At 48.0% G+C, this 13,659-nt stretch overlaps 1 protein-coding gene across 1 annotated transcript in view; it reads left to right on the top strand.

Annotated features, from left to right (window-relative positions):
* Positions 1 to 214: 214 nt before the first annotated feature.
* The window catches only part of LOC103776370 (DNA topoisomerase 1), a 15,443-nt gene continuing 1,998 nt past the window's right edge, over positions 215 to 13,659 (top strand). Inside the window, exons 1-11 of the mRNA XM_008943879.1 lie at positions 215 to 325; positions 3,541 to 3,662; positions 4,302 to 4,424; positions 5,922 to 6,109; positions 6,336 to 6,480; positions 7,535 to 7,678; positions 8,815 to 9,000; positions 10,310 to 10,378; positions 10,985 to 11,099; positions 11,791 to 11,918; positions 13,021 to 13,115. Of these exons, the coding sequence (XP_008942127.1) occupies positions 3,549 to 3,662; positions 4,302 to 4,424; positions 5,922 to 6,109; positions 6,336 to 6,480; positions 7,535 to 7,678; positions 8,815 to 9,000; positions 10,310 to 10,378; positions 10,985 to 11,099; positions 11,791 to 11,918; positions 13,021 to 13,115 (1,307 nt within the window). The 5' untranslated portion in view covers positions 215 to 325; positions 3,541 to 3,548. The remainder of the gene's footprint in view (positions 326 to 3,540; positions 3,663 to 4,301; positions 4,425 to 5,921; positions 6,110 to 6,335; positions 6,481 to 7,534; positions 7,679 to 8,814; positions 9,001 to 10,309; positions 10,379 to 10,984; positions 11,100 to 11,790; positions 11,919 to 13,020; positions 13,116 to 13,659) is intronic.

Below are 13,659 nucleotides of genomic sequence, written 5' to 3'. Positions count from 1 at the left end.
TTTTTTTTTTTATTTTAAAAAGGAAGGGGGGAAAAAAAAGGCAAAAAGGGAAATAAATGGTGACAGTGCATTGAATATTTGCACTTGCTCTGTGCCTGGTGAAGCAACGATTGCTTGCTGATTTTCTTTAGCATCCTCTTATACCCACATAGTAATAAAATGAAGATTAGGAGCTTAATATTGTGTTGGCTCATGTTTCTCTCTTGAAGGTGGGAAGAAGAACGCTACCCTGAAGGCATTAAATGGAAGTTCCTAGAGCACAAAGGTCCCATATTTGCTCCACCATATGAACCTCTGCCTGAAAATGTCAAGTTTTATTATGATGGTGAGTTCATCTGTGTTTCCACTTGCTGGGAGGAGAAAGAAACATTCTCAGGGTATTGTGGCATTCTTCTGGGGACCAAGGAGATGAGGACGTGGGTTTGTTTCAGTGGTTGGCTTAGAAGTTCTTTAAAGGCTGAGAGAAGGAGGGATCTGTGGAAGTAAAGGAACAACCTGAATTCTGCTAACTGAGCTGACAGGGAGGTGAGCTTGCCCTCCCTCTGCTGTGGTGGTAAATCAGTTTACTGTAAGAGTATGAGGGTGTCTTACACCTGGAGTAGTGGAGTGTAACCAGTGGAGTACATAATTGTAGCTACCTCATCACTGGTCACCTTTAGAGTTTGCTCCATTTTCTTTAACCTTTTGAATTGCAACTTCTATCATCTGTGATGAAAGCCATCATCATTTGGTGGCATGAGCAGAATAAAAGACAATTCAATTTTGATATAGATGATGAGGTTCTTGGAGGAATGCCTGGGGTGACCCTGGCCCCAAGGACACAGCCTGCTGGTGTAAGTCATGGTCCCAGTCACTAACCTCTGTGTGGTAGGACTATTTGGTGGGGAATTCTAATATTCTGGGCTGAGTGGTTGTTAGAGGCTCATGTGGAAAGGATTATATGATGTGATGCCTGCTGGAGACTGGACTTGATGACCCGTGTGTTTCCTTTTAGTCCTGTGATCATGTTAAATGAAGGATCAAATTAACCCAGGATTGAATTAAGTGGGAGGCATTGAATGGATGAAAAAGTAATTTTTGGTGAAGGGGAGATCTGGGCATGGAGCTCTCCAGGAGCAACGTGCTGCTTGCATGTGACATGACCCAGTGTTTCTAAATGCTGTGAAATGGGTGGTGTTCATCTTCAGCAGTAATGTAGAGCCATAAACACATTGCATCCTAGTAAAGCCTGTCTCCAGTGATCAGGGATGTCTGCAGACTTCTTTCTTAGGGTTTGATAAGAGCTTGAATCAAAGTTTGATGTTTTTTTTTCCTCTGTTGAAGAATGTGCTATCTCTCCTGCTGTCTAGAGGAGGGGAGGAGCAGGTAGCACTGTGCTGTCCCTTGGTGCAGGCAGCCATAAGCTCCTCTTCTGGCTAGTTATCTCCTTATATCTAGGAGATGTAGGGAATTTTGAACCTCTCTCCCAGCAGTAAGTCATCAAGAAGCTCAACAATTATGGGGTGACAGTGAGGTCTGGCAAATAGAGCAATCACCTAAGCCTTCCTTAAGAAACCAGACAAAAAATCAGCTGTCTGAGGTACCCAGGAGCTGCTGAGAGCTGCTGTCTGTGCTCACAAGGTGTTGTCTGATCTGGAGATGAGCCTGGGAGGGCTTGTAGAGCCCAGGAATGGTCTGTGGCTGGCCAGCCAGCTGCAGGCTTGCCCTCACTGGAGGAATCTGCCCGTGTCCATCCTGTATAACCACTGCCCAAGCTGTTGGTGGTGCCCACAGCCCAGGCTTGGTGAAGGAGCTGGAAACACCAAAGCCATCTTTAGGGCTTGGCTAAGAGCAACAGTGGGTTAACAGCCTGCTGCTCATCCCCCAGAGGTGGCTTGAACGGGTGTTTTCCTGTTGGCGGGGCAGGGGAAGAGTGTAGATGGTGGCAGCTGCCTCTCAGTCATGGCCACAGGGGGTTCTCTGCTTGTTTTATCCCCTGCTTGCTCTCTGGTTTTCAGTTTTTAAGTCTGGTAACTGGTGTTTATGCCTCTAGAAGAAGTCTCCATTTTCTTTAAACGTCCAGCCCTGCCACTGAGAGCCTTTCCAAACCTCTGTAAAAAAAGAGGAAATGGAGTCCAGTGAAGTCTAAAGTGATTAGATAAAGAGCCTTTGGCCATTTGGGGAAAATATCAGTCATTTTAACCCCATAACATGTTAGTAACTCAATAGCCTCTCTCAGGCTAGACCTGTAGCCTGGAAAAACCGTTTCCCTTGCTCTCTGTCCCTTCCCCCATTTCCTGTCATAAGCAAACAAATGCTGTATTTTAGGTTGCAGCTTAAAAATTGGCAGTTGCTGTTGGTTTAATTTAATTGCAGAATATCCTCAGATCATTGGGGGAGGACCTTTTGCTGAGTCCCCTTTTCTGAGGGTTTACAGATCTTAAAGGCTTTCTAGCTGACTCCCGTGCTTTAATTCTGGAGATGATGCAACTTTGGAAAAGACATAGTAAATCAGATGTGTGGTGGTTTTTTTCCCAGAGTCCAGAATCAACAGCAGTGTTTCTGGTCTTCCCTTTTGTGCAGTGAAATGGTTGTTAACAAGTCCCCAGGTGTTGACTGTCTGCCAGCCCGTTGTGTCTTGAACTATTTCTTGCCACTAGCTGGAGATGTGAGCTGCATGCAGACTCCCTGCCAGGCATCCCTGGCACCTCCCGTGGCATCAGGAGTGCAATCTGGACCCAGCAGCCCCTCCACAGGTGGTGAATCCACAGCTCCAGTGTTGCAGCAGCCTCTTCTCCCTGGCCTTTTAAAGCCTTCCCTTGCAGCAGTTTCACTTGGTACTGCAGCCTTGCAGATGAGCTGCAGTGGGACCTCTCCATTCCCTGAAAGCTCAGTCCCTCTCAAAAATGACCAGGTTTTGAGCCCCCTTCAGGGACACAGGGGTGCATTCCCACAGCAAAGGGAAGGATGAGCAGCATCCTCACACGTCTGCCTGCAGTGAAGTCAAATACCTGGCACTGCTTCCCAGCCTGTTTGTGGTGTGTCCAGAGGAAGGGCTTTTCCTGGCTAGAAATAGCTAGAGGCTGGCAGGGGTGTTCCAAAGCAGAGTCCTCTGTGGGCAGAGGGACACAGAGGCTGTGTTTCCATATGTCCCAGTGCTGGAATATGAAAAGCAATCAAGTCCTTTGCCTCTTCCACTTCAAACAGCAAGATCTGCCCGGGAGCACACACAGCACTGGGGTGTCTCAGCAGAGGGTTTCCTGCAGGAGGCCTTTTCCCCTTCCTGCCCTGTGTCTCTCAGACCTGTCTCCCATCACGTTGATGTTGCTCTTTTTAATGTTTAGATTCCAGAGGAAACTTTTCCCAAAATGTTTATGATGAAAGGCAGGCAGTTGTGCTCCTCCATTTCCTTTGGCCATCCAATTTGCTGTACTACGAAATGTTTTTAAAACAAATCCTCTGTGATAAAAATACAGTGTCCTTTAAGGTAGCTGCTGTGGCCTCCTCCTGGCTTCAAATCCTGTTTAGCACTTGCTTTAAAAAGAAAACCTTTCTTTGTAGGTAAAGTCATGAAGCTGAGTACCAAAGCAGAAGAAGTTGCCACATTCTTTGCAAAAATGCTTGATCACGAGTACACTACAAAGGAGATCTTCAGGAAAAACTTCTTCAAGGACTGGAGGAAGGTATGCACCTAGTCCTGGGCTGCAGTGACTCCAGGCACAGCCAGTGTCTCCTCAGCACTGGGAGGTGAAAAGGGGCTTGTTCCACACACAGGGAAGTTAGTGTGAGGGGACAAAAAGCTGCCTCACATCATAGCTGGGAAACTTGCAGTTTATCCTCTATTTTCACCAGGAAGGACCCTGGTATAAATACCTCTGCAAACCAACAAAGGCAGACTTCTCCCAGCCAAATCTCCCTGTCACAGCATGATGGGGTGTAGCTCATCTCCTTTATATTAGAAGGAAACCCCTTCCAAAGAGCTAAAACTCACTTTACCTCAGTCATCTTATCAGCTGTAAGATCAAACCAATAGACCAGTTGATGCCATTTTCCTGGGTGGGAGAGCTCTGGGGGGTGGCACAGCATTGCTGGTGCCCACAGAGACTGGGCCACTGGAAGGCCAGTGCTCCCTGCACCCTCTGCATGTCCCTTCCTCTGACCTTGGCTGGAGTGAGCATGTGCCAGAGTTTGGGGGTTCTTGGGGGTGTGCTGGCAGAACCTGTCTGTTGTTGCTGCTTCAGCTGCCCGGGGTGGGGTAAAGCAACACTGTGCCTGAAAACTTATACATATGAAAACTTAAAGTGCTGTTTTCCTTCTGCAAGGAAATGACCTCTGAAGAGAAGAGCACTATCACCAACCTCAGCAAGTGTGACTTCACCCACATGAGCCAGTATTTCAAAGCTCAGACGGAAGCTAGGAAACAGATGTCCAAGGAGGAGAAACAGGTACCAGAGGGAATTCCAGGAGACTTCTTGAGTTTAGCTGCCTTGTAAACATCTCTGTGTAATCATTCCTCTGCCTGCCTTGCCATTTATGAGTCAGTGTTGTCTAGTTTTCAAATTATTACCTTCATGTTTACTGTAGGAACCTTTACTGTGCAGGTCATGTAGGGCAGAGCACTGTGTTTACAGCTGAATCTTCATCCTGACTCAAAATTATATTGATAGGGCCAAAATGCCTGGTCCTGTGTAAGTAAATGAAGAGAATCAGAGGTGCTGCCTCCATGGGAGCCTTGATCCCTGGCCAGTAATGGCCAGTGGATACTCACTTACAGACAGATTTTAATTTTAGAAGCTCTTAGGGTTTGGAGGGCAAAATTTGGGATGATAGAAGGGATGCAGCAAACACATTAGTGAATAAAGTGAGAGAACAAATCTTAAACATCAAGTAATGCAGTTTTCTGTATTAAAAAAAACCTTTATTTTCCAGTAGCATGGCTACAGTGGCTTGTGGGGAGAGAATTAAAGAGTTTTTAGATGACTGAGACTTACTGCAGTGGAAACTGGAAATTTGCCCCACGTTTTCAGTGGATCTTTTGCAACACTATGGTAGTTATCCTCTGAGTGAGGGGCCTGGTAGCTTGGACATCTGGCCTTGGGCTCAGAGGGGTCCCACCAAAGCAGAGAGCCCATGTCTTACTGCTCTTGCCATCTGATAAACCCCTGGGTGAGGCCTTCTCAGTTCCCACCTGTGGTAGCTATTCCAGTGGAGCAGGAGTGGCTTTTTTGGTTAGTTTCTTAGCTGGCACACCAGTGCTGCCTGTGGGACAAATGCCTTATTTTGAGCTGCAATGTTTTTATTTTTCCTCCTCTGTAATTAGAGTTGAAGAGCAGAAGTATGCAGTGACATCTCAGCACATTTTTACTTAGGAGGCTGTGTTCTGCTTAGGAGACCATTTGCTGACACAGGCTTGACATGTGGCAGACTGGAGACATTCCTCTGCCTACTTTCTGACACTGGGTTCAAACACAGAAATCTTAGTTTTTATATATATAAACAACAAGATCTCAAGTCAAAAGTCAAAGTGGATGTCACATGCTGAATAGAGACTGTGAAGGAGCAGTGCTGTGCTGGGGCTGCCCTTAGAGCTGGGATAGGTGGGTACAGGTAGAGGACTATTGTGGCAAGCTGTCTTCACCAGCCCCAATCTGGTTCCCTCAAGTACAGGTTTTAAAAGAGTTTTCACACATTCTTTCCTTTTTTTTCCCCCCACTTTGTGCTGCTTGCATTCTATGAATGATTTGCTGGGCAGTGCTGCTCTGTGTGTCAGTACAGCACTGGGCACGATGAGGGTCTGGGTTTGAGCTGGGTCTTCAGCATTGCTGTGAAACAAATATGAAAAGATTTTGGGCTTATATACGTTAAAAAAATGGCATAATGAAAAGGCTTGGTCTGTGTTGGGCTGAGTGCATCATGTCATCCTTGCTTTTGGCTTTTTCCAGAAAATCAAGGAGGAGAACGAGCGGCTATTGAAGGAGTATGGTTACTGTGTGATGGACAACCACAAGGAGAGGATTGCCAACTTTAAGATTGAACCTCCAGGTCTCTTCCGAGGTCGTGGGAACCATCCCAAAATGGGCATGTTGAAGAGAAGGATCATGCCAGAAGACATCATCATTAACTGCAGCAAGTGAGCACTGGATGCCTCCCACCCTGGCGTTGCTTTCTGGATAGGATAGCTGCTTTTTCAGAGTCTATCTAGGCTGATGTTCAAGAGTATAGAGATATATAGTTATGTTACATTGCCTCAGTTTCCTTCCCTGTGCTTTCTTGGTGGGATGGTATTCATGACTTGGTCTGTTTTAATGCTGTGGATGTCAAATAGTTCTTATTTGTTGTCTCATAATTCTCTGCAGGGATTCCAAGATTCCTGCCCCTCCACCAGGACACAAATGGAAGGAGGTCCGGCATGATAACAAGGTGACCTGGCTGGTGTCATGGACTGAGAACATCCAAGGCTCTATCAAATACATCATGTTGAACCCTAGCTCAAGAATTAAGGTAAAGATCTAGTTAAAATAATCTTACTGGTCGTGTTCAAGAAACTAACGTAGCTGTTGGCTAGGAGAGAGATAGGAAGGAAGGTTCTTTTACTATTTCATCCTACACTGGTTGAAAACCATGAAAGTTTCTGTGCTTCTGTTTCCTCTTGAAAAGAAAGGATACAATTACTGCCTGGGAGAGCAGGTGACATCTGGAAAATGTCTTTTGAAAAGCACCATTGTGTCATTCCTAGTAGGAATCCTTTACCCTGTGTAAACCTAAAAGGGAGCACTTTATCCATGCCTGCTCCTGGTGTGTGTTTTACCTACTTGTGGCCCTACTGATGATGTGGTGAAGTTCTAACCATGGGTTGCTAATTAGTCAATTGTAAAACTCAAAACGTGGCCAGGCTGCTGGCTGAGAAGGCTGATAAGGAGCTCAGGACTGAAGGGCCATGAACCCTGCTGTGGGAACAAATAACCACTCAACAGATCAATTCCCTCCAAGCAACAATAAACCTGCTCAAAGATAAGCAGCCTTCAGCTTCAGGGACAGGATGTAAGTTCTTCTCATGAAGTCTTTTTTCTTTTTTTTAATGAGATTTCTTTTTCTGGATTGGAAGCAAGGGGTTTGTCCTACAAGTATAGGGAGAAATCACAGTTCCTTGTGAATTCATGCCCTCTTTTTGCCATGCCTTGAATGTGTAATAATGATGAAGAACTGTTGATGTTGCTCTTCACGCTTTATGGCCGTTTAACTACGCAGCTGAAGCAACATAAGTGTCATCTAAATAAAGCAGAGGAAACCATTTTATACATTGAGAGGCGTGGAAGACATAACATCTTTTGTGCCTTTATAGTTGCTTCTGTGGAAGCATTTGCTGTCATGGAAATCTGAATTACCTCCAGCTGCACGGAGCGTAGTTCGAGGCTGAGCCGTTCAGCAGCCAAATCTCAGAGCTTCTGTCCAGCCACACCGTTTGCCTCACACAGACCTGCAAAGCCTCAAGCTGCAGGTTGGGGCAGATCCTCTGCCTGCTCCCTGAGGCTGACTGTCCCAACGTTCTCTGCAGGGGGAGAAGGACTGGCAGAAGTACGAGACGGCGCGGCGGTTGAAGAAGTGCGTGGACAAAATCCGGAATCAGTATCGGGAAGACTGGAAATCCAAAGAGATGAAGGTCAGGCAGAGAGCAGTGGCACTCTACTTCATTGACAAGGTAAAGCTCAGCCCTCGGCCCCCTCTTCTTGCTGGGAATGCTCAGGGATGCTGTTCCTAAGGCAGAATTGAGCCCAGTTACCAAGGTACCCTGAGACTTCCTGGTGGGCAGGCTCCCGGCTCCTTTTCCTTCCCATTACCTGGAATCCAGAGCAATGAACTATTGTGCTGAAAGTGGCTATTTCAGGCAGCATTGTTTCAGCTCAGCCAAAATTCACAGCCTGGTTCCAGAATCGCCCAATTGGATTACTGGGAAGTTTGTGTGAGCCTTTTGTCTCCAGCTGTTTCAGTTTTCCTGCTGGGAATTTCTACTGGTTTGTCACCTCCTTAGTTTGAGGTCACAGTCCTGAGGTTTCAGAGCTATGCTAATTTTTTCACCACAGTGTCAAGAAAACTGCTGTTGTACTGATGTGTTTAAAGCTACTTCAAACCAGTTCCCACAGAGCTTTTGCCCTGCTAGTGTCTTGACAACTGAATGAGCAAGTTTTCCTCCAAATGTTGTGCTGGAAACCAGGGAACCTTGATTTCAATAACTGTGGCTTCATATGAACACTGAAAGTTTTTCTTCAAGCAGCAGAAATTAGTTTAGCCAGCACTGTTAAAATACTTTTTTTAATGCAGCCTTTAGATAATTCATATAACCCAATGTGTCCTGTATGCTATTTAAAGTGTGTTTATTGTCAGTGAAGAAGTAGGAATGGAGATGAACCACTGAACTTTTTTGTATCAGATTGAGTTCACATAAGTCAGTTTGATTTAAAAAAATAAATCAAATGTTTTGAAATGAATTTTTTTTAGTCAAAACTGTCTTACAGTTTGAGTTACTATATGAAAAAAAAAGTTGGTAAAAAAGTTGGTTATAAAAATATCTTACTTTAAACCTCTCTTGGAGAACATGAGGTATTCTGGTGGGTTGGTTGATTTGTGGCTTTCAAGGAGGATTATTTTAAAGCTAACTTGAGGTTATTTGTATTAGAATTTTGTAGGTGTGAATTTTATCCACTCAAATGCACTTTCTCCCTTTCTTTTCTCCTATGGACACTACTGATTCTCAGCCAGTGTCTGAAAGTTTCCAGCATCTATACGTTACTGGGATGATTTGAAGTGCTTACCTTTCTTGTCTTGATATAAATGTAGCTTGCCTTGAGAGCTGGTAATGAAAAAGAAGAAGGAGAGACAGCTGACACCGTGGGCTGCTGCTCTCTGAGGGTAGAACACATCAAGCTGCATCCTGAACTGGATGGCCAGGAGTACGTGGTTGAGTTTGACTTCCTGGGGAAGGACTCCATCCGATACTACAACAAAGTCCCCGTGGAGAAGAGGGTAAGGGCTCTGCTCACACCTCCACAGCCTGAGCTGCACAAAGAGCTGGCCAGTGCCATGTGGGTGCCAGGAGCAGGGGGCCAGAAAATAAGTCAGTGAATGTTCTTCCCTTTTTATTGGCAGTGCCATGGAAGGTAAGCCTGCCGGTGGTGTGAGCCAGCAGATCAGATGTTTAAACATCTTGCTGCTCTTGCCTGTGGTCTCAGTGTCAAGACTTGGCATAACGTTACTAACAGCTGTCTTGGCTGAGATTCTTGGGTCACATTCTGCTCAGCAGAGTTGTTTTATCACCTGGAGGGGTCGGGTTCTAGGCCTGTGTGACAAGTTAGAGCAGGAAAGGTTCTGAAGTGCAGTGGTGGACAGCACTGTTAGAGTAGCAGTTCAGTTCAGTTCAGCTTCTCTGTCACTGTGGGCTCATTCATGTTGGAGCTGAGCCCTCACTGAGGTAGGTCTTGGATCCTGGGTGCTCCAGACCATACAGAGTAGGTGCACTGACACTTCTGGCCTACGAGTCTGGGTATCTGCCATCCAAGTCTTCTTCCTTAGGCAATGTTAATCCCTTTATTTCTTTGTCATTCACTAATTTCAAATCTGCTGTGATCTCATCCTCCTTCCAGAATAAATCCCCATCCAGCAGTGTGACTCTGGAGGGCACTATCCATAAAGACTTTTGGTTTTGTGGGTGTAACACTTTGGCCCACAGCTCAGCACAGTGTTAGATAGCACATATATAATAGTGTGGTAATTGTGATGGCAATCAGTAAATGTTGGCTTCTTGGAGGGCAAAACAACTGAAAAATAAAAACAGAAATGAGTGTGTGGTGGAATTGTTACTTCCTTGTTGAAAGAAGACATTTTTCCTGTTTAAGTTTATTGAGGTTATCTTTTGGTGTCTCTTCAGTGCTTACAGTGGGGAATTGATTATTGAGGAACTAGATATCTTTGTATATTAGGTGTCTACAAGAGTGTGTGTTGCTGGGAACTGGGGATTTGAAGCACGTAGAGCTGGGATTTGTGGTCTCTGTATAATCAAAGATGCTTTGATTCTTCTCCCTACCCCAGTGAGACTTGATTGGGGTGGAACTGTATGAAACACTTAATGCAGCAAGGAGGATTGGTTTGGGTAGCTTCACTCTGTGCAGAAGGGCTCAGGGGCCTCTTTGGCTGGAGTGGTGATGGAGACTAAGGGAAAAGTGGCAGCTGTGGGGTTTCTGGCAGTGAAACTGCCACTGTTGCTGCTTTGTGTGTTGCTGCTACCCAGTGCTCTCTGCTCTGTGGGCCTGAAGTTACCATTTTCCTTTCCCTGCAGGTCTTTAAGAATCTCCAGCTGTTCATGGAGAACAAGCAGCCTGAGGATGACCTCTTTGACCGCCTCAATGTAAGCACAGAGTCAGTGGTGAGGGATGAAGAGCACTGTGAATGCATAGCTGCTCTGGTTCTGAAACAGTGTCAGGGGCAATTTTCTTCCAGAGCTGGCCTGAGCAGCCATAAAACAGTGGGAGTCTGTCTCAGTGTGGTGTCTGTGTTGTCCATTGTGCCCACAGGTTCCTCAAGTGATGGGCTTTGGACCTGGTGAGCCTCCTGGCTCTGCCTTGGGGATGTTTTTTCAGAGCTGATGATTGTGGGAGGTGACAGATTTTCAGATGCCATCCCCATCTGCACGTGTGGCTCTGTGGGAGCACTGTGGTGGTTCAGGCACCTTCCCTGGGATGGGACAGGCACCCTTCTGCCTGTTGGGAAACAAAGCCCCCACACTGGAGAAAACCTTTTTGGCCACTTGTGGTACTTCATGCCAATCTGATACTTCCTGATTCTTTGTTCACTTTTCCTGTGGTTTCAGTAATGTGGCCATTGGGTTGTGGTCAGGTCTGAGCACCCTGAGTCTCAGTCCTGAGCTATGTCTTTGTCAGCTGTGTGTCCAGAGATTTCACAAATGCTGTGGTCAAGTCTAGTGCTAACTGTCACCTCCTTTCTGCTCCCTTAGACCAGTATCTTAAATAAACACCTTCAAGACCTTATGGAGGGACTGACAGCCAAGGTATTCCGTACTTACAACGCCTCCATCACGCTACAGCAGCAGCTCAAGGAGCTCACTAATCGTAAGTCTTGGCCTTGAAACTGTGAGGGGAGCAGATCTAGCCCTGCAGCCCACACCTGGCTCCCTTGGCTTCACCACAGCCCCTACATCTGTCCACCACTTCCTCCTTGCAGATCTCCCACTGCAAATGTCACACAGCCGAGGTCTGACCAAAAAATCTGCTGCCAGGCAGATCTCTTGGGGCAGCTGAGCAGCACAGCACCAAGGCAAGGCAGAGCTGGCTTGTGTGCCCACCAAGGTGTGCCTGCTGGTTTCTACCTGTCCTTTACCAGATCTCTTCCTTGCTTTCTGTTAAAGTGCTGTAGGCAGATGGGTCTGTAAGAGCCCCACGTTTCTCAGCTGCTCATTCACCACCTCTGTCAAGCACCACTTTAAACATGTCACACCTTGTGGGCACCTTGGCTCTGGGAAGCCCAGCAGTGTCCTGAGCAGCATGGTCCTGCTCTCCTCTGAGAGAGAGGTGCCATAAAGATGTTCTGGCAATTTGTGGGTGCCAGAAGGAGTAAGGGTAAGGGTGGCAGTGGTCAGGCTCTTGGGACCATGGGTGGAGCCCAGCGTGGAGCCTGGCCCGTCAGAGGGGAGGGTCACTTCTGCAGCAGCCAGGAGCTCGCAGGGTCAGGTCGGGGGGACACTGGCTGGGGTTGTGCAGCCCTGGAGAACCCACTTGCTCAGCACTTCCTTCTGCTTTCCAGCGGATGACAACATCCCAGCAAAGATCCTCTCCTATAACCGTGCCAACAGGGCGGTTGCCATTTTGTGTAACCACCAGAGGGCTCCGCCGAAGACCTTCGAGAAGGCCATGATGAACCTGCAGAGCAAGGTACCCCCACCCTCACCCAGCTCTGGCACCAGGGGCTGCACCTCGGGGGTCACCTTTCCTTTCACCTGAGGTGAAAGGGAAGCAGAGCCTGCTTTTCCCTGGCAGGAGCTGGGTAGTGCTGCATCCCCTGCTTGGGGAGGAGTGGCGAGCTGGAAGGGACACCTTTCAGTCAGAGTCGTCTTTTCCTTGTAAAGACCAAGACCAGACCCTTTCTATCCACCTTTGACCCCATATCTATGTGATCTGCTGCCGTGGAACTTCAGAGCAGCAGGCTCTAGCTCTGATTGGAGTCCCCTAAAGAGCCCAAAGTGGACATCCACTCCCATTGTGCAAATCCCAGACCACTGTCAGTGCAGGCTGTGTACGTGGCACGTTACACCCCTCTGACTTGACCTCTTCCTTTGCAGATTGTTTCTGGTGAAGGCCATGAGGTCCAAAAGGGGTTAGGTCTGTTCCTGGTCTGGCTTTAGAATAACCTTCACAATAAGGACTTCTGGTTTGGCCCTGCAGTGTCCCTGCTTCTGTAACACCTAACATGGCTGCCTTCACCCCGGACCTTAGAGCTTGGGGGGGTGTTCAAGGGGATGGTTGAACAGGAGCTGCAAAATGCTACATCGCCCTGAATCCCAAACATGCTGGAGAGGAACTGCCTGAAGCCTTCACAGCCTTCAGCCTGTAGGATTTGGGGCAGGAACTGATTCATGCTGAGGGAATGGGATCATCCTTCCCTGCTCCCATCAGGGAGCTGGTGCTGGCAGGATGCAGTGGAGGCAGACGAGCTGCCCGGAGGGGCTGCTGGCCAGTCCCAGCCCAAGCCAATTCCTTCACCTCCTTGGTTGTAGCTGTGTGAGGCAGCTCCCAGTGCCACCTTGTCTTTGGAAATGCGTGGGGCCCTGTTTTCCCAGGGGAGTATTTCACCACGTGAGGGTCTGCAGCAAACTGAAGGGCCGGCGGCCTGATAGTTCTGCAGACGTGGCTCTGACCTCTGGTAGGTCCTGAACGTGGTCACAAACTGGCTCCTTGGGTCGTGCTGCCCAGGGGTGACTGCCACGGTCATCAGCAGCTCGTTGACAGTGCTGCCATCTGGTTTTGCCTCTCCTAGATTGATGCCAAGAAGGAGCAGTTAGCTGATGCCAGGAGGGAACTGAAAAGCGCCAAAGCTGATGCCAAGGTCCGGAGGGACGAGAAGTCTAAAAAGTAAGGCTGGTGTCACTAGGCTGTGCAATGCTCCCAGCACCCTCAGCTCCTCATGGGGCCTCCACCCTGTGCTGCTTCCCCAGCCTGAGCTCTGTGAGGGCTCCCTCAGGCTCTCTCGTCCCCTCTTTATTCTGTGCATGAAGAAATGCCCTTGAAGTGGAGGGCTGTAGGGTGGCCTGGCAGTGCAGCTCCTGAGGTGGTCACTAGGTAGTGGCTGCTGAGTCTCCCAGCCCTCCAGCTTGGACCTTAACGGGGAGCCAGGAGCTGGAGCTGCACACTGGGCTCTGCTCTGCTCCAAGCTTTGCAGAACAGCCCCAGGAGTGCTGAGTTAGGGGGGGGCTCTGAGAGCAGAACGGCAGCAGGGCTGTGACAGGGGGGTAGTCGGGCTGCTCTGAACGTGGGTGTAGCATCCCTGCAGCTCGGGCTGTCGCTTCCAACCCTTTAAAACAAAACTGCTGCTTAAGGTTCCTGCTCTGCCTCTCTGAAGGTGTCGAGTCGTTAATCGCATGTGCCGAGTGTTGTCACCGCCCGCGCTGCCACAGCT

This window comes from Merops nubicus, unplaced genomic scaffold (genome assembly GCF_000691845.1).
Source record: "Merops nubicus isolate BGI_N331 unplaced genomic scaffold, ASM69184v1 scaffold13877, whole genome shotgun sequence".
NCBI classification, from domain to species: Eukaryota; Metazoa; Chordata; class Aves; order Coraciiformes; family Meropidae; genus Merops; species Merops nubicus.
Note: the sequence above shows the minus strand (reverse complement) of the source record. Positions and strands in the feature narration are given on the sequence as shown.